This window comes from Peromyscus maniculatus, chromosome 3 (genome assembly GCF_049852395.1).
Source record: "Peromyscus maniculatus bairdii isolate BWxNUB_F1_BW_parent chromosome 3, HU_Pman_BW_mat_3.1, whole genome shotgun sequence".
Lineage (NCBI taxonomy): Eukaryota > Metazoa > Chordata > Mammalia > Rodentia > Cricetidae > Peromyscus > Peromyscus maniculatus.
This window is the reverse complement of record NC_134854.1, coordinates 61,368,345-61,394,653: the sequence shown is the minus strand read 5'-3', so window position 1 is coordinate 61,394,653 and position 26,309 is coordinate 61,368,345. Positions and strand designations below refer to the sequence as shown.

The following is a 26,309-nucleotide window of genomic DNA, read 5'->3' as shown; positions in this document are numbered from 1 at the left end:
TTGAAACCTCTGCCACAGTGACTTCTCTCCCAATAGTGCTTTTCTGGCTGTGGCTCTAGAAGCCCTGGCTTGCTGTCTTCTCAGCCCTGAGCACATGCTCACTGGGACTCTAGGTTAGCTGGCACGGCCTTGGAGGTTAGGACCCCACTGTCAAGTCTCCACTGGCAGGAGCACAGCAGGCACACAGGACAGTTAGCTGTTGTTGGAGTTAAAGTGAGCTTCTCCGGAGCGGTTTCGTGTAGATGGCTTCTGGAGCTAGTGTAGTCTGTTGACATTGCTACCGCCTCACCCAGATGCTGCCGTTCTGTAATCATGTGTAGTAGTATCACTCCTGCTCTGGCTGTGGATGGACCTTCTAGGACACATTACAGTGAAATGTAGTTATATTGGAATCGAGTTTCTAGTGGGTACCGATACCTATATCTTATCTCTTACATTGTTCATGTCAGTTAAGACACCCTAAGTTCTCAGATGTAGTAGCTATTGTGTTTTCATTTTAGAGACTGTACAGAAGGGGGTGGTAATGTTGTAGCTTTCAAATGAAGTCTATTTTAGTTAAAACCTACATTAAGAAGACAAAAGTTATGATGTTTAGGCTGCAAAAGTGATACATGTTCTTGGGTTTATTGCTAATCATAGTTTCCTTCAAAGTCATTTGCCTCCATGGTTTTACAGTACCATAAAGGTAGTGATATAATGACTGAGTGAACTGTCATTTTACCACTCAGTCATTATACAGGGAATATAAACAAGAGTATCTGGTAACTTGCTGGTTGTTAAATGTGTAAATCTAAGGGTTAGGCTCCTCTTCAGGAGTAGCTCAGACTTTGACCTTGATTTGTCGTCCCCACCCCCCCATTTTACGTACCAACCACAGTTTCCCCTTCCTCCCCTCCTGCTCACTCCCCACATTCCCCCACCTCAACTCCAGTTCACTCCTCAGAGAAGGTAAGGCCTCCCATGGAGAGTCAACGAAGTCTGGCATTTGATTTACTAAAGACTCCGTTATGATGTATATCAAAATAGTTTATAATTGATTCGGATCAAGCAGTGGAGAGTAGATCCTACAAATTCCTAAAGAGATAATACAATTAAGGATTAAATGCCTTCAAAACCTCACCATGAAATAAGTCAGTAATATTAATCCTTATAGATATAAGATAAATTACCAAATCCTATAAAATGGACATAAACAATTTGAATATATTGATTTATGCAAGTTGTCCCTAGGGTATTATAAGATACGCATACAGCAAACAGAATGTAGAACCTATAGGATAATTTCTTAGGCTCCTCCTACGAGCCAGGCACTATAGTCAAGTCAGAGTTGGCTCCGTCCCTAAAAGTCTGCAGTCTAAGGAGGAGTGAGCACATGGATGCAGCCACTGTGATGAAGAAGGCTAGGAATGGCGATGTGGCCAAAGAACAATCTTAAGGGAAAGAGAACTTCTTAATTTTAGGCAAGGTTTCATGAGAACACTGTTATTTCAGCTGAATCATGGAGAATTTGAATGAGTGAGGATGAAGGAAGTAAAGCTACAAACTAAACACGTTTTGCTTAAGAAAATGTCATGAGCAAAGGCCTGAGGTGGGAAAGGACATGCATAGTAAAGACATTATTAAAGAGGTGCCAGCAAGGCCTCAGGATATGTGCTCTTTCTACAGCCCCCGTCAGACTGGGAGGTGCAGTTTTACTTCATTTCTAGATTGGAAAACCGGTGGCTAGCAGGGATAAATAATCAGTGGCGGCATCTGGATTCTCACCCAAAGCTATCTGATTACAAAACCAGCTTGCTCACTGCTGCCTCCTGCATGGTCTTCACCTCAGGAAACAGCAGGTAATACAGCTCACCTGGGTTAGGCCTCTGGTCAGCCACTGGAATTCTGCCTTCTCTGGCATCTTCCAACAGCTTTTCCTAGGTACTACAAGGCTTTCCTCTGTTCCATACCCAAAAGATTCTTTTTTTTTTTTTTTTTTTTTTTTTGGTTTTTCGAGACAGGGTTTCTCTGTGTAGTTTTGGTACCTGTCCTGGATCTCACTCTGTAGCCCAGGCTGACCTCGAACTCACAGAGATCCTCCTGGCTCTGCCTTCCGAGTGCTGGGATTAAAGGCGTGTGCCACCACTGCCCCAGCAAGATTCATTCTTTTAAGCTATGAAGCCTAGAGGGGAACAAGAATGTAATCATAATTATGATTATTAGCTTCCAAGAAAATGTCTTCTGCGTCAGAAACTAAATTAGTCCTGGGCCTGATGATCTGAGGTCAAAAAGTTGTCCTCTGCTCTCCGCACATCTGCTTTGGCAATGCTCCCTAACATGCACATCATGCAAACACATAGTAATGATGAATATTTTTCCTTTACACGGCATCTCACTATGTGGCCCTGGCTGGCTTGGTACTCACTGTGTATGTATATCAGATTGGCCTCGAACTCACAGAGATCTGCCTGCCTCTGCCTCCTGAGTGCTGGGATTATAGGCATGCGCCTCTTCACCCAGCAAAAATCTTTTTTTTTTTTTTTTGGTTTTCCGAGACAGGGTTTCTCTAGTGTAGCTTTGCGCCTTTCCTGGAACTCACTTGGTAGCCCAGACTGGCCTCAAACTCACAGAGATCCGCCTGCTCTGCCTCCCGAGTGCTGGGATTAAAGGTGTGTGCCACCACCGCCCGGCTGCAATAATCTTTTTTAACAGAGTCTCTAGTGGTTCCAGGCCCATGTTGCTGGGCTTTCTCTGGTAGGGACTGAACCTAGCTAGGGCTTGCACATGTTAGGCAACTGCCTTACCGTTTAGCAATATTCTCAACCCTTTGTGGTGCTCTTTTGGTTGTTTTCTTGAACTGGTCTCATACTCACTTATGTAGCTGAGGATAACCCTGAACTCATGATCCTCTTGCCTTCATCTAACTAATAATTCAACTAACACTGGGATTGCAAGAATGCACCACCAGATCTGGCATCTCTCTGCCAGATCTTGCTCTTCCTCCAGTCAACCTGTGTAGACCAAGATGGTCTCAAACTCATAGAGATCCGATGCCTTTGTTTTCAAAGTGCTGAGATTGCATGCCTGACCCCTATGGTACTCTTTTTTTTAATTGATCAAATTTATTCATTTATTGTACATCTGGACTGAAGTTTCCCCTCCCTCCTCTCCTCCTTTTCCCTCCCCACTGCACCCCCATCCCCGCCCCTAACCCACTCCTCCTCTGTTTCTGTTCAGAAAGGGGCAGGCCTCCCATGGGTATCAACAAAGCACGGCATATCAACTTGCCATAGTACTAAGCTTCTCCTTTTGTATTAAGGCTGGGCAAGGCAACCATGTATGAGGACTAGGTTCCCAGAAACCAGCAAAAGCATTAGGGACAGCCCCTGCTCCTACTGCTAGGAATCCCATCAGTAGGCCAAGCTATACAACTGTCACATCAGTTAGTGGATGAAGCCTCTCTAATGACAGTTGGGCTAGGCACCAATCTATGAGTATAGCAGAATATCATTAGGCATCATTACATTGATCCCCATTGTATTTGGTTCTACCCTAGGTCTCTGGGCCATTCAGCCTCTGGGTCCTGACACTCCAGGCAGTGTCAGGGGTGGTGGGCTCACTCTCATGGGATGGGTCTGAGACTGGACCAGTCATTGGTTGGTTACTCCCCCAATATCTCCATGCCACTCTTAACCCCCAACCCCCCCCCCAGCATTTCCCATAGCTAGGACAGACAGACTGTAGGTCAAAGGTTATGTGGATGGCCTGGTGTCCCAATCCCTCCACTGGAAGCTCTAAATCTGCAGTGACAGGAGTCTTAGCTGGGGTCATCCTTGTAGATTCCTGGGAGTTTCCCTTGTACTAGGTTTCTACCTGACCCCAAAATGCTTCCCCTTTCCAGTCCTCTCTCTCAGTACTCTCCCCCTCCATCTATCCCCCAGCCTGATCCCTCGTGTTCCCATCTCCACCCGTCTCCAGTCCACCGACAAGATCGATTCTATTTCCTCTTTTCTGTGAGATCCATGTGTCCCCTTTGAGCCCTCCCAGCCTTTGACAAAATTCAACAGCCCTTCAAGATAAAAGTCTTGGCGAGATCAGGGGTACGAGGGCCATACCTAAACATAATAAAGGCAACATACAGCAAGCTGATAGCCAACATCAAATTAAATGGAGATAAACTTAAAATAATTCAACTAAAATCAGGGACAAGACAAGGCTGTCCACTCTCTCCATATCTATTCAATGTAGTACTTGAAGTTTTAGCTAAAGCAATAAGACAACAAAAGGAGATCAAGGGTATACATATTGGAAAGGAAGAAGTCAAAGTATTGCTATTTGCAGATATGATAGCATACATAAGTGACCCCAAAAATTCTACTAGAGAACTCGTAAAGCTGATAAACATCTTCAACGATGTGGCTGGAGACAAGATTTACTCAAAACAATCAGTAGCCCTCATATACAAACGATAAACAGGCTGAAAAAAAATCGGGAATAACGCCTTCACAATAGCCACAAATAGTATAAAATACTCTATGGTACTCTTATTGGATAACATTCTCTAGGAATAAACTAAACAAATATGTGATTATTTATATATATAAACCATTATATATATATATAAAACATACAATACATATATATAAATTTTAAAGTTATATTTATTTCAAACTTTCAGAAATGTACAGAGAGGAGACTGCTTATATGGGGGAACATAATGCAGAAGCCACTGAGGTCCTTGTAATCAGATGGTTGCACAAGGAGGGATAGTGTTGGTATCCTGTTTCTTCCTATACCAGACCTATGAGGAAAAATCAACATTGGACTCTAGGCACTTTTCTGAGAACCGTGGGTCTCCTGGATGCCCACGCTGGGGGTGGGGGTGGGTCCTGACTAGCCTCTGTGAAACATTCCAGTGGGCATTGTGCTGTTTCTGTAACCAAGGCCCCTTAGACCTTCCTGTACATCCCCCAGGCAGCCAGCAGAGGGAGCCGTGGTCCCAGAACTTTTTTCAGCATTTCTTCCAGGTTTTGACTTTGTAAAAACCATCCTCCCTGGCTCATGTAAACCTCGATGCAGTAAGAATTCACCTGAGCTAGGTGGTGGTGCCAGCCCCCTGGCGGGAGCAGACAAGGAGCTTCTGTAGCTGTTGGAACTTGAAAGCCATAAGGAACTCTGGTTTCAAGGAAACGCCTGTTTACTGTACTGATTCAAATCAGCAGCTCTCAAGAAAGGGGAGTGCCTCCTTGACCTCATCTTTATTGATCTTGGTATCAGCACTTCCAGTGACGTGTCTGAGGGGCGGGAGGAAATTAACCAGGGCCTATACTCAGGGAAGAAAGCCAGCCTGTTGCTGCAGGAAGTCCCCACAGAGGAGGTGGGCTAGAGTGCCCTGCAGGAACTGCCCTGCAGAGCTTTGCATCCGCTTTGATTTTGAGTAACAGGCAGAAGGCTTTGAGGTTGGCTGGTGAGAGATTTGCCAGGCAGTTGGCTCACAATCTTGATTTGAACAGGAAGCCTCTGTGAAAAAGAGATACAGCTTCTTTTAACCCCCGACCTTCCAAATCACTAGGCCGTGGTATTCTTTGGGAACCCTGGCCTTTCCAAACCAGCTTTCCCTTCTGCTTCAGGACAAACCTTACCCAAGCCTGTACTATGGAGAAGTGGGCCGGTGATGAGGGCACCTCTGCTTTCCACATGCCCGAGTGGATGGTGAGTTCTCCTGTCCTTTGTCCTTCCTGCTGTAGGCTTGATGACAAAGGAGAGCCTCTTCCTGACAGGTGACAAGGGCCACCTGTGAGAAGCCACTGTTAAGATCAACGCTGGGAAAACAGTGTTACTCTTCTGATTAGCTCCTGTGCCCGGGGTCCCTCCTGCTTCTTAATTGCCAGGGAAGCTAAAGGCCTATTCAGAGCGGGCAGGCCAGGGCAGCGATTGCCTGGCTGCTCCGGTGGGTGGGGGCTGACCTACTGTGCTGGTGTACTGCACAGATGGATTATTCTTCGATTGTTTTGTATTCTCTTTCAAGTTAATGCTAAATAGTGGGAATAAAATAAGAAAGAATATGGGAAAATGAGGACACAGACCTAGAACTTGTAAATTATTGTTGTAAATTAGTGTTGCATTTTCCAGTCTCTGAAGAAATTTAAACATTTCTCCCTCGCCTGTCTATTTTTTCCCTCTAGTCAGCTTTTCTATGTGTATTGACAAGGCAAGAACTTGACTTCTCTTCACATAGTTCTCTCAGATACCATATTTGCCTGAGAGTTTTAGTAAAAGAATAATTAAGTTGATATTTGTTGATAAGAACTGGCACATAAAATCAAACATTGTGGAGCGTGGTGGCACAGGCCTGTCGTCCTAGCCTGTCAGGGGTAGCAGCAAGATCAGGAGTTCAAGGCTAGCCTCAGCTACATAGTGAGTTTGAGGCCAACCTGGGCTCTAGCAGACCTGTCTCAAAAACCAAGAATAGTGACAACAAATTCTAACTTTCTAGATTCAATTTCAGCTGTTGATTTTGAAACCTTTTAAATTGTATTTTACTATTGGAGGGAGTACATGTCACAACCCCCAAGTGGAAGTCAGAGAACAACTTGCAGGAGTCAGCTCTCCCTTGCTGGAAATCAGCCAGGTTTGGCAGCAGGTGCCTCTATCTGAGGAGCCATCCTCAGGAGCCTTAACTGGAGATCTGAAAACACTTGTTAATGTCCTAACTGGTTTCTTAAAACTTTAGTCGGACTTCTTTGACCCTGTATTTCCTTAGTGTAAACTTGTTATACTTTTACAACGTAGTCTCAGTTCTCTTTAGTGTTTATGGAGTTAGGGACTTGAAAAATTAACTATTAAAACAATGGTTAAATATATACCACATCTAACAAAGGCTCAGCAGAGAATTTTGAGTATTGTTTTGATACTATGATATTTTTTATAGAGGCTATTGCTGTTGTTTTTTAAATATTTTAGAGCATTGTGCTCATTTTAAAAATATGGAAAGAGCCGGGCGGTGGTGGCGCACGCCTTTAATCCCAGCACTCGGGAGGCAGAGGCAGGCGGATCTCTGTGAGTTCGAGGCCAGCCTGAGCTACCAAGTGAGTTCCAGGAAAGGCACAAAGCTACACAGGGAAACCCTGTCTCGAAAAACCAAAAAAAAAAAAAAAAAATATGGAAAGAAATTCTATTTATCCATAGAATCATTTCAAATGTAGTGATTTAGATTACTGGAAATGATTCACTTAATTATTCTGGCTAGGTTTTTAATTCTGGTTTTGGTTTTGCTTCTTTGTTTTTGAATCTCTAGCTACTTAGTACTAACAAGCGAGAGTAGGAAACTTGGTTTTGTTACAGGAGGGACCACAGTGAGGTATGACATTTTGGTGTTTCTGTAAAGGAGTACTGTAGAAGAACCCTATTGAACATAGCTGTGCCATTCCAGATCAATACAAAGTTCCTCACAACTTTGACTTTATAAGGACAGTCCTCATTGTCCCCTGGTGATAGACCCTCTCAAAAAGAGCTGCTCCCGAGTCTGTATCCATTCACCTTTTTTCTGTTTATAAACAGGAAAACGACTAAGGGACTTAAGACTGTTGTTTAAGGCATGTGACCTAGGGCTTCCTAGTGTGTGGAGACCATTTTAAACGTTTTTAGGTCTCTCTCTCATTTAGCCCTTCATTTCAAAGCCCAGGAAAGTCCTTCTAATCAGTAGAAAAGCAGTGGGGAACAGTAGGGAGAGGCTTGTCTTCAGTAATGGCATTGGCTCATTGGCTATCTTTCTTTGTCGAAGACTTTTGAAGCTCTCTTTCAGATACTGCACAAGTCATTAACTTCTGACCTGTCTGAAGGTGACCCTGCTAGCTGCTTGGCCGGCACTTAGCCACTGTGCACCTCTAGTGCATTGCCTATCGATTGCCAGATCTCACCTGTAAATGCAGAAGTGCCTTTTAGTCCCCAGTAGAAAACTCTGGAGCCAGCTCCCACATGGGGCCAAAATAGCAAGAAACTTTTGCAAATGTCTGCCTTACATTTCAGTGTACGCATTAGTGCAATGAGCTCACCGGTGCCATGGCCTTGCTACCAGAGAACACAGAGGCCTCTCACAAGCCTTTCTGAAGGAACGCAGAGCAGAGTTACATCCTCCCACCCCACATCCATTGTTAGTAGTCACCAGCAAAGGAAGACATCTGTGTCCTGTAACTGGTAAACTGTTCAGGCCATACTCTTTGCTTGTATCTCTTTGGTCTTTACATGAATTCTGGAGATTGAACTAAAATCAAATCCAGGCAAGAATACTTGCATATGACTGCAGGAATACAACCCCAAGTCCAATAAATGACAGGGTAGACCTTCTAGGTGACATTCCCATCAGTCACTGGAAACTCCTGCCAAAGCCTGTTTTCATGTGAAGGATTTTCTTAGCCTTATTTGGGCAGTTAAACTGCTGGGGAGTTGGAGAACTCATTCTGTAAAGATTTTTTAATATATTTTATCTTTCCTGATAAATCTTTAGGTTTTCCTGTCAGGTAAATATCTGTGTTGGATCCATGGAGATAACAGTAACTGTTGTTAAGTTTTCACATTGTAATATTTTCTCCTACTTGGTATTTTTCCATGTGAAATCTGGTTGCTTAACCTTCTTGAACACAGAGCCAGCTCTGTAGACAAATTTCTAAACAGTCTTATTAATAGAAAACACAGAGCCAGATATAGGGGAGAAAACCTGAGAGAGATCAGAGGAATAGGAACAGCCACATGCCAACCTCACCTCACCAACTCCACAGCTTCCAAAAGTGAGTTACCTCCTGTCTACCTACACCTATATGCCTTGCTGTTCTGCCATCTAATTTGCTCTCTCTGTCCAGCTACACTTCCTCTTCCTGCCCTGCTCTGTCACTTCCTGTCTGTCTGTACAGACCTCCATGGTTAACTAGTGTTGGAATTTAAGGCATGTGCCACTACACCTGGCTCTGTTCCCAGTGTGGCCTTTAACTCACAGAGATCCAGACAGATCCCTGCCTCCCAAATGATAGGATTAAAGGCATGTGCTACCATTGCCTGACATCTATATAGTGGCTGGCTTTTTCCTCTGATCTCCAGGCAACTTCACTTCCCAGCATCACTACTTAAATAACAACAACAGGCGGTGGTGGTGGCGCTCACCTTTAATCCCAGCACTCGGGAGGCAGAGGCAGGCAGATCTTTGTGAGCTCGAGGCCAGCCTGGTCTACAGAGTGAGATCCAGGAAAGGCACAAAGCTACACAGAGAAACCCTGTCTCGAAAAACAAAAAAACAAAACAAAACAAAACAAAAACAAAAAACAACAAAACCGCTTTGCTGTTTGTCAGATGAAGATAATAACACCTATGTCTTAGATTTTTGTACATGGCCCAGCAAGGTGGCTCAGCAAGTAAAGGTGCTTGCTGCCAAGCTGACGGGTCTGAGTGTCATCCTCAGAGGCCACATACAAGGAGAGGATTGACTCCCCCAAGTTGTCCTCTGACCACCATTCCTACACACAAAATAAATGTAATAAAAAGTCTTTTCAAAGACTCTTGCTTACACTAATAGAAGTAACATATGGGCATGTGATATACATTAGCACACCACCTCTTCTCTCAGAGAAAACAGTGAACACTATGCAATATGATCTTTTCTCTAGAAAGAAAGATTATCCGTGGAAAACAAGCTATCATTTTGGCTTTTCTTGCACTCAGCAAGCAGTTTCTCCTCTCCTCTCTTTTTTCCTTTCTCTTCTTTCTCATCAAATAATATCCCCACCCAAATCTGTAGCAGGCATCAAGTGTAGCATTCCTTGGGCTCCTTTCAGAAATCATAATAAATAAGACAGTTCTGTTTTTATTTGGCTGACTCTTTATTTGGCATGTAATAAGGTTGCTGTGATTCTGAGAACTCAGTGATAAATTCTCTGTAGCCAGAAGTTTTCCTGTGTCCTGCCTGGTCCTGCAGCTGCTTAGTCCCATGTAAACACACAGAGGCTCATATTAATTACAAACTTGATGGCCTATGGCTCAGGCTTCTTGCTAGCTAGCTCTTACAACTTAAATTAACCCACTCCTATTCATCTATGTTTTGCCATGTGGCTTCATGGCATTACCTTTTCTCTCACATCTTGCTTCTGCTGGCGGTGGCTTACAGTGTCTGCTCTGACTCCACCTTCCTTCTGCCTGTATCTTTGCTTGGATTCCCCACCTGGCTCTATTCTGCCTTGCCACAGGCCAAGGCAGCTTCTTTATTAAGCAATGGTAGCAACACATATTCACAGTGTACAGAAAGACTATCCCATAGCAATTCTCCCTGTGATCACACCTTCTGGGAAACACATTTTTTAAAAATTTTGTGTGTGTATGCTTGTGTGTGTGCATGTGAAAACTCACTGTATGTGCATATGCATGCCACTATATGTGCACAGCAGAAGTTAGAGGATGATGTTGGGTGTCTTATTGCTGTTTGCCTTATTGACTTAAGACAGGGTCTCTTCCTGACCCAGAAGTTTGGAAGCTTGCCATTTCTACTAGGCTGGCTGGCCTGTGACCTCCTAGGACCTGATGTCTCCACAACAAGGTGCTAGGGTAATGAGTACACACAGCCATCCCCAACAATTTCCATTAGCGCTGCTGATTCCAGCTCAGGTCCCCATGCCTGCAAAACAAGGGCTCCTAACCGTCTGAGCCGTCTCCCTAGCCTCAAAATATGCTTTTGTTTTTTGGGTTGCTCAATACTAAATAAGCATCAGTCTTGAGATAAAACTAAGTACTGAACGTAAAAAATCTGTATAGAGGCCTGGCAGTGGTGGCGCATGCCTTTAATCCCAGGACTTGGGAGGTAGAGCCAGGCAGATCTCTGTGAGTTCGAGGACAGCCTGGGCTACAGAACGAGATCCAGGACAGGCACCAAAGCTACACAGAGAAACCCTGTCTTGAAAAAAAAATCTGTATAGAAAACATGCAAACTTGGGTAGGGTGGTGCCTTTGGAAGGTTGAGGTAGGAAGATCCTCAAGTTTCAGGGCCAATATGAGCTGCATTGTGAGACTCTGTGTTTAAATAACTAAATACACAATTAAGTATAAAGGAAAGAAGGAAGGACTCAAGAGTAAAAAAAATAATAATAATAAAATGAGAAATTTGATTTCAGCTCTCCACTAGAGCTGAATCTAGTGTCCCCTGCCTGGCTAACTCAAGGGCAGTATATATATAAAATGGGGCTGCCTGACCATTTATAATATTTTTTCTTCTCTTTGTAAATTCCCTCATTGTTTCAGTGGCTCTGTAGTTAATTTTTTTCTAATGAGATGAAGCTAACTAAAATCATCTGACATAGAAAAGGATGAGGTAAAGTTAAAAGGAAATCTAATTAGCAAGTTAATTATAGCAGGAAAAAGTGCACGGGTTATATAAATAAGCCGTTGATGTATGCATGTATGTTGGGCCTTGTTTAGGGGCTTGTTAAGGTTTAGAGGTCAGAGGAGCTGTGTAATGATGTGTTGGGAAAAATAATAATAAAGCCAAACATCCAGACTTAGGAATGGCTGATGAGCCGCTAAGAGAACGCCTTATTAAATCCTGCTGTAAGGCTGAAAGGGTGGTTGGAGCTGCTTCAGAGATAGCCACCCCCCTCAAAAGAGGAAAAAAAAATAGTAGTGAGCTGGAACCAGAGCCAACAGAATTGCTGATGAGGAAAGTTTAAAAGCCTGACCACAAGGGTCCTTGGACCAAAGAGGTGGCCTTCTGCCGGTAATGTCACAGTCTGCTGGCTCGCAGGGTCAGTATGCTGAGCAGCAAGAAGAAATACATTGTCAATAGCAACTCTGGGATTAAAGCCCAGGTGAGGCTAAGCTCCTGTTTGCCAGTCTTGCTGCTGCTGCTGCGGCCATTACTGTCTGAGGCAAGCTGCTTGTACTCTCCTTCCCTCCTGTCCGGCCTTCATCCTTCCCTCGGGAGTGTGGTGAGCTCCCCATTCCTTCCGGCTTCTCTCCTCCCTTGCCTTGATGTGAGGCAGTGCTGAGGTGGGAGAGGAGGGCTGCCTGCAGGGACTCTGGCTTTGGACAAGGTAGGAAAGTTAGGTAAATGTTGGTAGATGCTGCCAAGGGCCTTAACTGGCCGGGCAGAGCATTGTTTTACAGAGTGGGATGGTACTGGTGAAGAAGGTACCAGAGACGCCTCATTTAACTCATGTTTCGGTTACCAGTGAAAAGTAAACCCATATTTATTGGGAAATTGTTTAACTTACTGTATTAAGTAGTTTCTCACTAGTATTCTTGTATATTAAAAACACGGGAGGGGGGCCTTGAATTTAGTGAGAATTAGCAAGACCTGTTTGCTATGTACAGCCTATTTCCTTAGGGATTACCACAGCTGAAAGACTATAGGACAAGACGCTCCTGACACACTTGAAGTGACATTGCAGCGGTATCTGTGTGACTTCATGTTACTGGACTAAGTAGGGGTAACTCAGAGCAAGTGACAGTTCCCCTCTAGTGGTAGATGTGTACACATGGGTGTCTGTGTGCACACACATGTGGCTTTTACGTCAGTGTGTGTGGTTGGCATAGGGAGGGAGGCGGTGTTCCATATCTGAGATGAGATTTATCTTTTAGGCCTTTTTTTTTTTTTTTTTAAGTGGGGCACTGCTGAAGACACTGCATTATTGTGGCCTTTGGAAAGATTTTCATTCCTTTTCCTTGACGGGCCTCTGAAAAAGAGGTTGATGAACTCAAGGTCAGCATTTGAACCCGACTTCTATGGCTTCTTCACCTTTCCCCTGCCAGCTTTTTCAACCCTTAAAATTACCTTATGCAGACTTAATGCTAACTATGCTCACTAATATTCCCTCAGATACAGACAGTGAAGATAGAATCAGCTCCTCCAGGCTCCTTGATTCAGCATATGATTGGGTGCATAGGATATGGCAAGTATCTGATTGTGCCTGAGAATATAAGGGTGAATAAAAAGCAGCCCATATGGAGCCTGTAATTCACAGGCTTACAGGATACAGAAAGGAAGACAGTGTGTTGAATGCTGTGTTAGAAGTCCATAAAGATTCATGGACCTCCCGCTGGAATACATAGAAAGGGCACTTTATCCTTTTTGGAATAAATTGGTACTTTACCAAAATAATCAAACTTGTCATTTTCATTTTGCAATGAGCTCCTAGCCCAATGGATAGCCCTGTTACAATGAAAACAATTTGCAAACTCTGAAGCATGGCTTCAGGCTTTACTTATTTATTTTTTGTTATAGCTGTGGAAATGCTGTTCCTTTCCTCAGAGGCAGCGAGTGCTAAGCTTTCATTTTGGCTTTAGTCCCCTTGTCTCAGTGCTCAGTGTGACTCAGGAGTTGCCTCTAAGTGCAGGAGGTGCAGCCCCTGATTTCCTTCCAATTTCTGCCCATGGAGCATCCATTTGTTTATCACAAAAGTTAGAATCCGTTGTCAGGTTTTTGATTCTTTTCTGTAAATTTTTCTCTGTGCCACCTTGGATCCAGAAGAATCACATAAGCAACTGTGTCAATAAATGTTCAGTTAGGAAAACCTTATTAATAAAGTAAGTGATAGGAACCTCGATTAGTAAAGCACCAGCAGCAACCATCAACTGTAGAGAAGATTAACAAGAAAGTCACTATCAGATATTTTTCAAATATAACCTTCAGAGTGTGATTTGTCCAATCATCTACTCCTTCCACATCTGTAGTCACTGTTAATAATCAAGAGTATGGCTTTTAAAGTATTTTATGTTTTTTGTTTTTTTTTTTTTTTTTGGTTTTTTCGAGACAGGGTTTCTCTGTGTAGCTTTGCGCCTTTCCTGGAGCTCACTTGGTAGCCCAGGCTGGCCTCGAACTCACAAAGATCCGCCTGGCTCTGCCTCCCGAGTGCTGGGATTAAAGGCGTGCGCCACCACGCCCGGCAAGTCTTTGTATTCCAAATATGGGTTTGTTTAAGCAAATAAGCTGCATTCTAGAATAATAACATAAGCTGTGAATGGATTGCTTCCTCAAAATAGAGGTGAGTTTTCTTCCTATATAAAGTGCGGGTTTGAATGAGAATAGCCTCCAGAGGCTCATATATTTGAATGCTTAGTCATCAGGGAGTGGCACTATTTGAGGATCAGGAGGGGTGACCTTGTTGGAGGAAGTATGTCACTGTGGGTAGGCTTTCAGGTTTCAAAATCCCATGCTAGGCCCATTTCCCTCTTCCTCTCCGCCTATGGGTCAGGATGTGGTCCTTAGCTACTACTGCAGTGTAGCCTGCACACTGCCATGCTCCCACCGTGATGACAGCGGACGAAAGCTCCAAAACTGAGAGCAAGCCCCCAACTGAATGCTTCTCTTCAAAGAGTTGCCTTGGTCATAGTATCTCCTCACAGCAGTGTAACACGACTAAGATGTATAACTAAAGTTCTTTTCCTTTCTATAACAAGGGTTCTTTTTTTCTTTTCTTTCTTTTTTTTTTTTTAGCAGATCCAGTTTGCTGACCAGAAGCAGGAATTCAACAAGCGTCCTACCAAAATTGGGCGTCGATCTCTGTCTCGTTCCATCTCTCAGTCATCTACTGACAGCTACAGCTCAGGTGAGTACTAAGCTGCCCTAACCCCTTGTCAAGGTTAATTGGTATCTGCAACAGACCTTCCATCTATCTAAGGCCAATCATTCTTGATAATTAGCCTTCAAAAAATACTGTGAATTAAAACTGAAACCAAAATTCTGGATGGAATCTCTGGATTTCTTGGGAACTGCAAGTTTTATTGAAGTCTCAGTTTCTGACAGAGCCAGAATGTGAAATGAATTGTCAAGTAGTCTATAACATTTTAAGGTGTGTGTTTGGCATGGTCTAAAGATCAGTAATAAATAATGATTTAAAATTTTAACTCCAGCTCAATTTCTTCCCTGCACGACCAGAACCATACATCTGTGTTCCTGAAAGGAAACCAATGCCTACCTTCCCACACAAGCACCTTATGTAGAGAGAATACTTTAAAAATACTGTGTACCTAGAAGAATGTGGGTGATACCTTGCTTTCCAAGTAAGCTTGGATTGCTTGTATATAGCCTATTGATAAATGATATTAACTGGTCTTGTCCTGATAAATTTGGACCTTGTAAATTGAACTATATGAAATGCCATCTGTACTGGCTAATTTTATGCCAACTGGACAGGCTAGAAGCATCAGAAGAGGGAACCCTAATTGAGAAAATGCCTGCATAAGATCAGGCGGTAGGCAACCCCATAGGCCATTTTCTTAATTAGTGATGGGGGAGGGCCCTGCCCATTGTGGGTTGTGCATAAGAAAGTGGGCTGAGCAAGCCATAAGGAGCAAGCTAGAAAGTAGGCAGCAAGCACCCTTTTATGGCCTCTGCATCAGCGCCTGGCTCCAGGATCCTGCCCTATTTGAGTTCCTGCCCTGACCTCCTTTGATGGTGAACAGCAATGTGGACCAGTAAGCCAAATAAACCCTCTCCTCTCCAACTTACTTTTGATCATGGTGCTTCATCACAGCAATAGTACCTCTAAGACACCATCTTTATGTTTTGTTTTATGCCCCTATATATGCATGCACAAATACAGATATTCATTCCATGAGCATGAGAGCCTTGCCTGTCTCTGTCTCAGGTGTGTCTGTATCACAGGGGTCTCTCTAACACATCAAACAGTATTTGGATCATAGTAGATGCTAATATTTGCTGTGAGGATGACAGGAAACTGAGGAAAGATGATCTAGAGATGGCCTTCGCCACCCAACCTGCATTTACCCTAATCTCCGTCCACAATGAGAAAGGCAGGCTCATGCTGGGGAAACTGATGGTTTATAAGTCAAAAGTTGTCAGCCTACTATATCTGTTGAAGGATATTAATTGAGGAGCAGGGAATCAGAACCCTGGTTTTGGAGACAAAAGTAGAGCTGTGACCTGGTGGATGCTGGAGTTGTGTGAGAGTGGCGTCCCTGGCACATGTCCGTCTGGCCTCACAGAGCGAGCGTTTGAACGACTGGGCCGCCTAGGTTACCGAGTTATTTACTTCCCAATAAGCTTAAGCCCTTACGTGATCTCTAGTACTTAAATGTTTTACTTAGAAATAAAATTTGCCATTTTTATTCCCTGTCTTTTTAGGATATTATACTAACCCAGATATGCTCATCTGGATACATTCTAGATGGTTTTCAGAAATGTTGTCTATGCATATAGTAGTCATGATATTTTCTGACCTAATCTCTAGGAAGTATTATTTCCATAAACTCAGTACCTTTAATTTTATTTAGTTATTTATAATTTGTTTTTCAAGACAGTCCCTCCACATGCCCTGGCTGTCTCAGAACTTATTATAGATAAGGCTGGCCTTGAACTCACAGAGATCTGCCAGTCTCTGCCTCCTAGCAGCACTTTTTAAATATAAAAACCTATTAAGCAAAAAAAAAAAAAATTCATAAAAGCAAGCGAAAGGCCAACCTTTTCTTCAGATTGAGACCATTCTCAGTGACACGTTTATGAAAATGTTATCTTTATGAGTTGGTTACAGATGAGAAAGAACAAAGTGCTGCACTGTAACTGGCACTTAAAAATTTTGAGAGATTTTAAGGTTTTTTTTTTTTTTCCAAATAATAAAACTGTGTTTGTTTGTGTTGGCTGCTAACATAACTTCTCACATACTCCTCAAGTCATGTATCTGTACAGTCCATCCAAACACTGGTCCCTACTGTTATTTCCATTACAGATAAATAGATGGGGCCCAAGAGGAACTGCCTGACTTTAGTTAATTCAGTAAGCCCAACTCAGTCAGCGTTCTAGGCGCTTGCCTCCTGACAAGTTCCCCCAGCCTCACAGCTGCTGGGAGACAACGGTCAGTCAGGTGTGGGCCACAGAACCGGTGTGCGTATGTGCAGTGGGATCGATTGTGGATTCATCGAGTTATGCTTTGGTTCTTGAAAATGAAAGGAGACCACCCCACAGTAAAATTATGTTGTACTCTTTAGGGAATGGTCTTTTCTGCCTAAAAACCGAAACATTGTGGATATTATCTCATTTCCTCGTAAGATTTCCTATCAGTGGTAGGTAAGGGAAAGAGGGAGTCTATGGAGAGGGGGGATCTATTGTATTCCCCACTTTATACTAGGATAATAGAAACCCGGGAATGAGGCTGGAGCTGAGGCCCCAGCCTCCGCGAGGTCACCGCTGGGCTCCTTTTGGGAAGGCAGCCGTGCTCACCACTGCGCCGCCGCCGTCAGTGCTGCGCCACTCGCTCGTTGTTAATACCCGAGTTCAGAGTGTGCTGATGCTTACAAGTATTTGTGGAAACTCTTCAAAATATAGTAGCAGGTAAATTCAAGGCCAGCCGGAGCTATACAGAGAGTTCCAGGCCAATCTCTCCTACATAGCATGCATTATCAAAAAATAAAAGTGGCAAAAAATGAGTCTGTTCAATCTAAGTACATGCATGCCACATTAGCTGAATAAAGTTCCCACCTTGTTAGCAGAACTCTTCTCTTGACCTGGGTGTGTCACTGTAGCAGCCACATATTAGTGCGGTGTAGACAGTTGCTGCCTTCTGTACGTACCAACCATAGCTCTGGATAAAAGGCTTTGGAGAAGACCCTTTGGCTCAGGGGGAAAAAAGGTATCAGCTGACTGCTGTTAAGAAGGTAAAGCCAGACATGGTGGTACATGTACTATGAGCACTTGAGGGCAGACAGGTGGATGGATCTTTGTGAGCTTGAGGCCGGCCTCTTCTGCATAGCAAGTTCTAAGTCAGCCAGGGCTACATAGTGAGACCCTGTTTGAAAAGGAAGTAAAAACCAGTTTCCTCAGCTATAGCATAAGGAAATAATGGGACTGGTTTGTTCTTTGAATTGGAAACAAGACCAACAGCAAAAACTAGAGCCAAGGTGTTGTGGCACTTACCTTTAATCCTACCCTGTGAAAGACAGAGGCAGGAGAACTTCTGTGAATTTAAAGCCAGCCTTGTTGGTCTACAGAGCTAGTTCCAGGATAGCCACAGCATGTACGAAACAGAGACCCTGTCTCTGAAACAAACAAACAAACAAACAAACAAACACAGTTTAAATTGGGGTGCTTCTCTTAAAGGAATACTGCCTTGTTTGTTTTAGTTTACTTTACTCCCCCTCATTCATCCTTAGAAGCTGAAGAGGCTTAGGAAGGGAGAACTAGTCTGGGGAGAGTAAGGACTCCAGTCTCAACCTTTCTAGTCACTGCCTGCCAGCACCTGCCTCCCAAGTGCTGAATTAAAGGTGTTCACCATCGTGCCTGGCCTTAGTAGTTTCTTTCCTATCTCTCAGACTTTGAGACATAGTTCCATCTGTAGCCCAAGCTGGCCTTGAACTTCTGATCTTCCTACCTCTGTCTCCTGAGTGCAGTCTAGTCTTGCCAATTACTGTTTGCCTCTAAAGACATAAAAAGCATCATGATTCTGAAAAAAGGATTTGAAATTTCAAAATATTCTAAAAATAAACTCCTTTTTCAAATTCAATTTCCTTGTAAATTTGGATCAGGATTGGGGAATCTGTTATCATTTTCTCTCAGGTGGGAGAAGCATGGTCCGGTAAGCCTGTAATTCCCAAACTATATCAGAGTACTGACTGATGAAACTGACGATGCCCAGAAAGCTATTTCTAGCTCTGTTGCCAAAAGTACTTTGAGCTCTCTTACCCTAGGAGAGGAACCAAAAGGTTTTGTGCAGATTAGTTCCTTGTAAGAACAAAAGTCCCTTTGGGGCTTTACTAATTCCTTCACCTCCCCTGGTGCGCATGTTCATTCCTTTGCCCTCATTTTAGGACTTTGCTCTAAGGCAGTTTTCCAGGGAAAGAGAGATCCTCTAGCCCCTGCTGACCTCACAGTATGCAGCACTGTGCCTGATTAACTGGGCAAGGTCGGACTTGCCTTTTACAGTCCAACCTCCAATCCCCACCCAGATAGACCCTCTGCTAAGAAATCCCAGAAATGCTCTAATGCTAGACCTAAGTAGATCAGAGCACCAGGCTCACAGCAGTTCTGAGCTTTTGCAGCTTTCTCCCTAGAACTGATGGCAGTGCTGACTTCACTGAGAATGTAGATGCTCTGTGGATCATGTTTTATGTCCTCCACCCTCCCCCAAACTGCAAGGATTAGGAAGCCTATCCTCTGTTACAAAAACCAAGAAAGAAATACTTCAGACCATCTAGCGAATGATTAGCAAATATGAAGACTAAAAAGATCTCCACTAAGGCAGTGAATTCAGTAGCAGTAACTGCCTGTTGGCCACAATCAAGTGTGGCCTTTTACCTTCTAGTGCGTGCGTGCATGGTTCTCAACCTATGGATTGTGACCCTTTTGGGGGTCTCCTAAGGCCTTCGGAAAACCCAGATATTGACATTACAATTCACAACAGTAGCAAAATTACAGTTACAAAGTAGCAACGAAATAATTTTATGGTGGGGGGGGTCACCACAACACGAGGAACTGGAACTGGCATTAGGAAGGTTGAGAACACTGCTGTGGTGTGTATTCAATGTACCAAAAGAGGCTATTTCTTTGCTGCTTTGGGAATCTGAAACACCAAGGACTCCTTCTTACAGAGGTTAGTCAAGGAGGGTAACACACTGGATTGGCAGTGTCTGATTGAGTCTGCAAGAATAGTTCTGCCTCATCAGAGCCAGTCCTGAGAAACACAGCTCTGTTATGTCAGACAAATTCCTTCTGTATGGTTCTTAATTACCTTCCCATGAGTTTCTTGTTTTTTAGGTCTTGTCGATGCAGTTATTGTACTACAAAGCAAATTACTTCAGGCATCTAAACAGCAGGCAGAGGGGTGGTTATGAGGCTAGAAACCCATGGGTTAATGACTGGCCTGCTTAGGAACTTTAACCTGTGCCTTTCGTGGGGCAACTTCCCTCTCTTTGCATATTCAAGTATTATACCTCTCTGTGTTCAAAAGGAAAAGCTAGCACTAGATTCCAAATGAGTGCTACCCAGAGAGAATGCCTTTTGCGGCTCTCTCAGCTTGCCCTCTCAGAACCGTGGAGAGCGCCTTGCACAGGCGATGAATGGTACAACTCCATGTTTCATTAAGGAGCTTCCTAGAGGTGTTAATTTGTGTAGCTCTAATGACTAGTGGGGCCCCAGTGGTTTTGAATTTTGGAGGAAGCTAATCTTTTCCCTGATGGATTTTTTATTTGTGTTCCAGCTGCTTCATATACAGATAGCTCTGATGATGAGACATCCCCTCGGGACAAGCAGCAAAAGAACTCTAAGGGAAGTAGTGACTTCTGTGTCAAGAACATCAAACAGGCGGAGTTTGGACGCAGAGAAATTGAAATTGCTGAACAAGGTAAAGAAGTAAATGCATTTCTACCTGCCTGTGTCATTTTGTTGTGTTAATACATCCTGGGTCAGCAGGCTTGTCAAATTTCAGTGTACCACTAAACCTTATTTTTTGTTTATTAATTTATCTGAGACAAGGCCTCAACTCTGTAGCCTAGGCTGACCTTGAAGTTGAGGCAGTTCCCTGTCTTCAACCTCCCAAGTGCTGGGATTTATAGGTATGAGTCGGTATGCCCACCTCCTGAAGAACATTTAAAAGAATCTGAGTTGAGGAAACACTGTGGGGAGGGAGGAAACTCTGGCAGTTCTAGAAGAAACCCCTGGATAAGAAGACTTGGCAGTTATAGACTAAAACTGGAGAACATTTGTCTCTGAAAGTCTCTCAGAGAACATTCAGGAACCTCATCTAAAAGAAGCTGACCAAGGGAATGATCTTAACTTAATGAGCAATTTTTTTTTTTTTCTTATCTCTCATTCACTGTTTCATAATCTGTTTGTATCCGGCTTTTTCAGAGATGCCTGCCCTGATGGCCTTACGGAAGAGAGCCCAAGGAGAAAAGCCTTTGGCTGGAGCCAAAATTGTGGGTTGTACGCACATCACTGCTCAGACCGCTGTGAGTTCTTCTCCTCCTAATAACAGTTCGTAGTCGTACCAGCCACTGAATGCTTGCAACCTGCCAGCACCAGGCTGACCGTATCAATTTATTAATCCACATGGTGCTGTGGAGGCAGGTATTCCTTCTTCCACTTTATAAACAAGGAAGCTGAGGCCTGGTGTGCTTGAGTAGTTTGCCCAGGGTTGTACGGCTTCGGAGCCCAGGCTGCAGCTTGACCGTGAGGATGCCAGGTGAGCGAGTGAGTGCTCTCACCACTGTACTGCACATCTCCCCTGTTCCCCCTCCGGGGTCCTCTCTCGGCAGTTTTCTAGTGTAGTGACTGTCCTGTACTTCAGGGTTACAGATCCCTGGCTCTGCCCACTAACAACAATAGCACTCACCACAATCATTGTGACAAACTCTTATCTCTTCTTTTGAAGTGTAGCTGAAGTTGGTCTTGAACTCATGATCCTCTTATCTCAACCTCCCAGATGCTGGAATTATGGGTTCATACCACCATGTAAAAAGCTGGCTAGTGTGCATGTGCTCTCTTCATCTCTTTGTTCTCTCTCCCTCTCTCTCCCTCTCCCTCTCTCTCTCTCTCTCTCTCTCTCTCTCTCTCTCTCTCTCTCTCTCTGTGTGTGTGTGTGTGTGTGTGTGTGTGTGTGTGTGTGTGTGTGCCTGCAGCTGAAAGTTTTCCTATGGTCCCACCTGGCCCACAATTAGGACAAATCTCTCTCACTTACTGGTCCCGCAGCCACTCAGACCCAAATAAACACACACAGGCTAATATTATTTTTAAACTATAACCATGGCAGACTTCTTGTTATCTAGTTTTTGTTTTTGTTTTTGTTTTTTTTGGGGGGGGGGTTGGTTTGAGACAGGGTTTCTCTGTGTAGTATTGGTGCCTGTCCTGGATCTCACCCTATAGACCAGGCTGGCCTCGAACTCACAGGCTCTGCCTCCCGAGTGCTGGGATTAAAGGTGTGCACCCCCACTACCCAGCTAGTTCTTTTTTATTTATTTTTTTATTTTTTGCTGAATATCATTTATTGAAGGTCTTAAATACAGGATTACAGCACAATGGGAGAACCCCAGAGGGCAGAAGTTCGCTACCGATGTTTTACAATCTTGCATCTGAGCTGTTAATGCCTATTATGCAGGATACACAGACAAGGAACTTCCCTTAAGCATTCAGGAGGGTGGAACCCAGCAGGGAATTAGCATAGGGAGGATGTCAAGGTCAAAGTCAGCAAGCAAGGCAACAGTTACCCAAAGTGGGGGGCAGGACTCTACAGGTCCTTACCCGTCATGGAGACACCTGCCCAGGCCACACAGGTGCTCTGTCTTAGGTTGGTGAGCGCCCCCTGGTATAACCCGTCTCTGAACACTCATTATCATACAGGCTCAATCGTGTGTGAGCTGCAGAGTTAACTGCTGCCAAAGATCTCAAAGTGGCACTGGGCTTGCAATCTGTGTGCTCAACACAGAAAAGACCAACAGAGGTCCTATCCCACCCATAGCCAGTAGGCTAAAGGCAACTGAGCCATTCCCTTCCTTAACGAGAGTTATTGCAAATTGGAGTGCTTGTAAGATGGTATCCCAAAAGCAAATGGATCTTGAATTTATAAATTTATAACTTTCAAAGAAAATTGAATTGTATATAACTATTGAATTAAATTTATTGTGCCCAATAGAATGAAAAATTAACTAACTGTGATAGCTACTTTTGCTGCCAGGGTCTCCACTGTGCTAGCTGTAGTAACCAACTATGAAATGGTAATCCTAGAAACCCCAGCTAGTTCTTATATCTTAAATTAACCCATTTCTATAAAGCTGTACTTTGTCACATGGCTCATGGCTTACCAGTACCTTTACATCTTGCTTCTTCTGGCCACAGCTAGCAACATCTCCTCTGCTCTGTCTTCTTCCTCTCTCTCTAGTTAGAATGTCCCACAAAGGGCTGGAGAGATGGCTCAGAGGTTAAGAGCACTGACTGTTCTTCCAGAGGTTCTGAGTTCAATTCCCAGCAACCACATGGTGGCTCACAACCGTTTATAATGAAATCTGGTGCCCTCTTCTATATACATAATAAATAAGTAAATATATATATAAATACCCTCTTCTATATACATAATAAATAAATAAATAACAACAACAACAAAACTACATGAAGAAACCCTGTCTTGAAGAAAAAATTAAAAAAAAAAAAAAAAAAGAATGTCCCACCTAATCTTATTCTGTCTCACCATTGGTCAAACAGCTTTATTTATCAACCAATCAGAGCAACACATTTTCACAGCATACAGAATGACATCACCCATCATGCACCTGCTGTGTAGCAGATGAAGTTGGTATTAGTCAAACACCTGATCTTCCTGCCTCTCCTTCCTGAGTGCTGGGATTTCAGACATGTGCACAGTTAGTTACTTTGTTTGTTTGTTTGTTTGTTTGTTTTTTCAGTGGTGGAGATTGAACCCAGGGCCTTATTACAAACTAGACTGGTATTCCTATCACTGAGCTATATTGCCAGTACCTCAGTCACCTTTAGAGATTGTCTCTCCTTCAGCTCACTCTTAACATGGTCACCTTGCTAATGAAGGGCAGACAGCAGCTCCTTAGGAACAGGTAGCAGCTGCATTCCTCTGAGACTTTGCTGAGTTACATGTTCTCTGAGGAAAAGGATACCCTGAATTCCTAAAATTAATACAGTAAATTAAAAAGTAATTTCTTTTTGGAGCTACAGATAAATGAATTGAGGCAGAAACATGTTGAGACCTTTCCTGGCCTCTCCTATTGGCATTCAGGTGGTAACTTACAGTAGGATGTGCTTCTCTACTTACAGCCTCATGCTGCTAAGTTAGAGCTAGTTTGTTTTCACCCCAGCCTAACTGAACATCACCACCCTGTGGGCCTCCCTCTTTATTTTTCCTGGATGAATTAATCATTATTGGTTTACCAAGTTTAGTATAAGTTTATTATTGCCACCTACAAAAATAATATTTTTCTTCATGTTTTTAATCTCTATAATTTTTCCAATTATATGTTCATATTAATTTTATAATATTCAAACATGACCTCTATATAATATATAAACATATAAAGACTTGGGGCTAGAGATGCAGCTTAGTTTTATGGACATGGTGATGCATCCCTGTAATCCCAGCTCTAGGGAGAGTGAGGTAAGATGACCAGAAGTTCAGGGTCATCCTCCACTACATAGTGAGCTAGCTTGTGACCAGTCTGAGTTACTGGATTATATGAGACCCTGCCCCTCCCAAAAGAAAGAAGGAGGGAAGGAAGGAGTTTGGGGAAGTCCCTCTAGTATGTAGTTAATCATTTCTTTATTCAGTTATGTCTCCATAGTTCTTCTAACTTAATTTCATTAATGCTGCTTCTAAATGATAATTAAAGTCAAGTCAAGGGTCTGGAGAGAGATAGCTTAGGGGTTAAGAGCACTGCTTGTTATTCCAGAGGTCCTGAGTTCAATTCCCAGCAACCATATGGTGGTTCACAACCGTCTGTAATGAGATCTGGTGCCCTCTTCTGGTCTGCAGGTGTACATGCAGATAGAGCACTGTATACATAATAAACAAATAAGCAAATAAAACTATACACATAAAATAATATTTAAAAAAAAAGAGTGCTTGCTACTCTTACAGAAGACCAGAGTTTGCTTTTCAACACCTGTGTCGGAGAACTCACAATGGCTGTGACTCCAGTTCCAGGATATCCAACACCCTCTTGAGGCTTGGCAGCAAGTGCCTTTACTCTCTGAGGCATCTTGCTGCTGGCCTCTTGCTTTTAATTTTTTTCATTTATTTATTTAAAAATTTTTTTTCATTTTACATACCAATCCTAGTTCCCCCTCCTTCCCTTTTTTTCTACTCCCCCTCCCCGCCCCCACTCCTTATAGAGGGTAAAGCTTCCCTTGGGGAGTCAACAAAGACTGGCACACTAAGCTGAAGCAGGACCAAGCCCCTCCCCCCTGTGTCTAGGCTGAGCAAGGTATCCTAGGTATCCCTAGGGAATGTGTTCCAAAAAGCCAGTTCATGCACCTGGGATAAGGCCTGGTCCCACTGCTAAGGGCTCCCCAAACAGATCTAGCCACATAACTGTCACCCACATTCAGAGGGCCTAGTTCAGTCGCTGTTTTTAATTTTTTAGATGGTCTCACTATATATGTAACCCAAATTAGCCTGGAATTCTCTATCCAGGCTATCCTCAGACTAGTCACCTTCCTGCCCCTGAGTGCTAGGATAGGAAGTGTACCACAACACACTTGAGAATTTTTGAATGTCATTTCTTATTTTCCATCATAGTCATAGTTGTGCCAGATTTCCTTGACATGCCTTCAGCATTTCTTCCATGCCCAGCCCATTGTTTTCTGTTCTAATTGAAAATAATCGATTATAACTCATTAAACATATTGATGCTTATTTTATCCTCAGTTTAGCCAAAATAAGCCCCAAATGTGACTTCTGTGGCTTAATTTTTTAATTTTAAAAAATTTGTCTGCGTGTGTGTGTGTGTGTGTGTGTGTGTGTGTGTATGTATGATGTGCTTGTGTCTATGTATGTGTGCACATAAGTGTGTGTGTGTGTACACATGTGTGCTGGAGGTCAACCTCAGATGTCTTCCTCAATCACATTTCACCTTATTTTTTGAGGTAGAACCTGGAGCTCACTGATTGGGCTAGACTCGCTGGCTATGCGGCCAGCAAGCCTCAGGGTCCCTCCTCTCCCCACCTCCCAGTGCTGGAATAAGGCACACACCATTGGGGCACACTGCTCTGTGCCAGTTTTTTACATGTGTGCTGGGCATCCACACTCCAGTCCTCCCTGCATTTCACCTCATGAGACACATGAGTGTGTGTGTGTGTGTGTGTGTGTGTGTGTGTGTGTGTGTGTGTGTGTGTACACTTGTACACGTGTGTGTGGAAGCCAGAGAATGTCAGGCATCATTTTCCTTAGGAGCCACCTACCTTGTATTTAGAAACAGGGTCTAGCCTGGTGCTTTCCAAGTAGGCAAGGTTAGCTGGTCAACAAGCTTCAGGGATCTTCTGTCTTCAGCTTTTTTGTTTGTTTTGTTTTACATGAAGGTTCTGGAGATCAAACTCAGGTCCTCAAGCTTGCAAAGCAAGCACTTTACTAAGTTATCTCCCGGCCTCTCTTTTGCTCTGGCCCTTCCCTTTCATTCCTTACTTCTGGTACATGATGATCCACTCTTACCTTGTATGTTCCATAGCCTTGGAATCAGTCGTTTTTCAAAGGAACTCACGAGGCTGCTTTCAGTGGATCTTGGCACTAGTCAGAGACTGTTCCTGGATCTTATTTTATTAATTTTGGAACAAGATTGTCCGTTAACTCTAAGTGGATTTCTTTTGTCCTGTTCTCACCATCTTTACTTTTGGGAAG

General features: G+C 43.4%; 1 protein-coding gene across 7 annotated transcripts in view; it reads left to right on the top strand.

The window, feature by feature from the left end:
* The window catches only part of Ahcyl2 (adenosylhomocysteinase like 2), a 168,674-nt gene that overhangs the window by 101,665 nt on the left and 40,700 nt on the right, over positions 1-26,309 (top strand). Inside the window, exons 1-4 of one of the 7 annotated variants that reach the window (XM_042272964.2) lie at positions 5,334-5,691; positions 14,450-14,558; positions 20,160-20,303; positions 20,810-20,910. In XM_042272964.2, coding sequence (XP_042128898.1) covers positions 5,635-5,691; positions 14,450-14,558; positions 20,160-20,303; positions 20,810-20,910 — 411 coding nt within the window. In that variant the 5' untranslated portion in view covers positions 5,334-5,634. Of the gene's footprint in view, positions 1-5,333; positions 5,692-11,668; positions 11,940-14,446; positions 14,559-20,159; positions 20,304-20,809; positions 20,911-26,309 lie in introns of those variants that run through there. The other 6 variants (XM_015998073.3, XM_076566580.1, XM_076566581.1 and 3 more) reach the window with 6 other exon arrangements.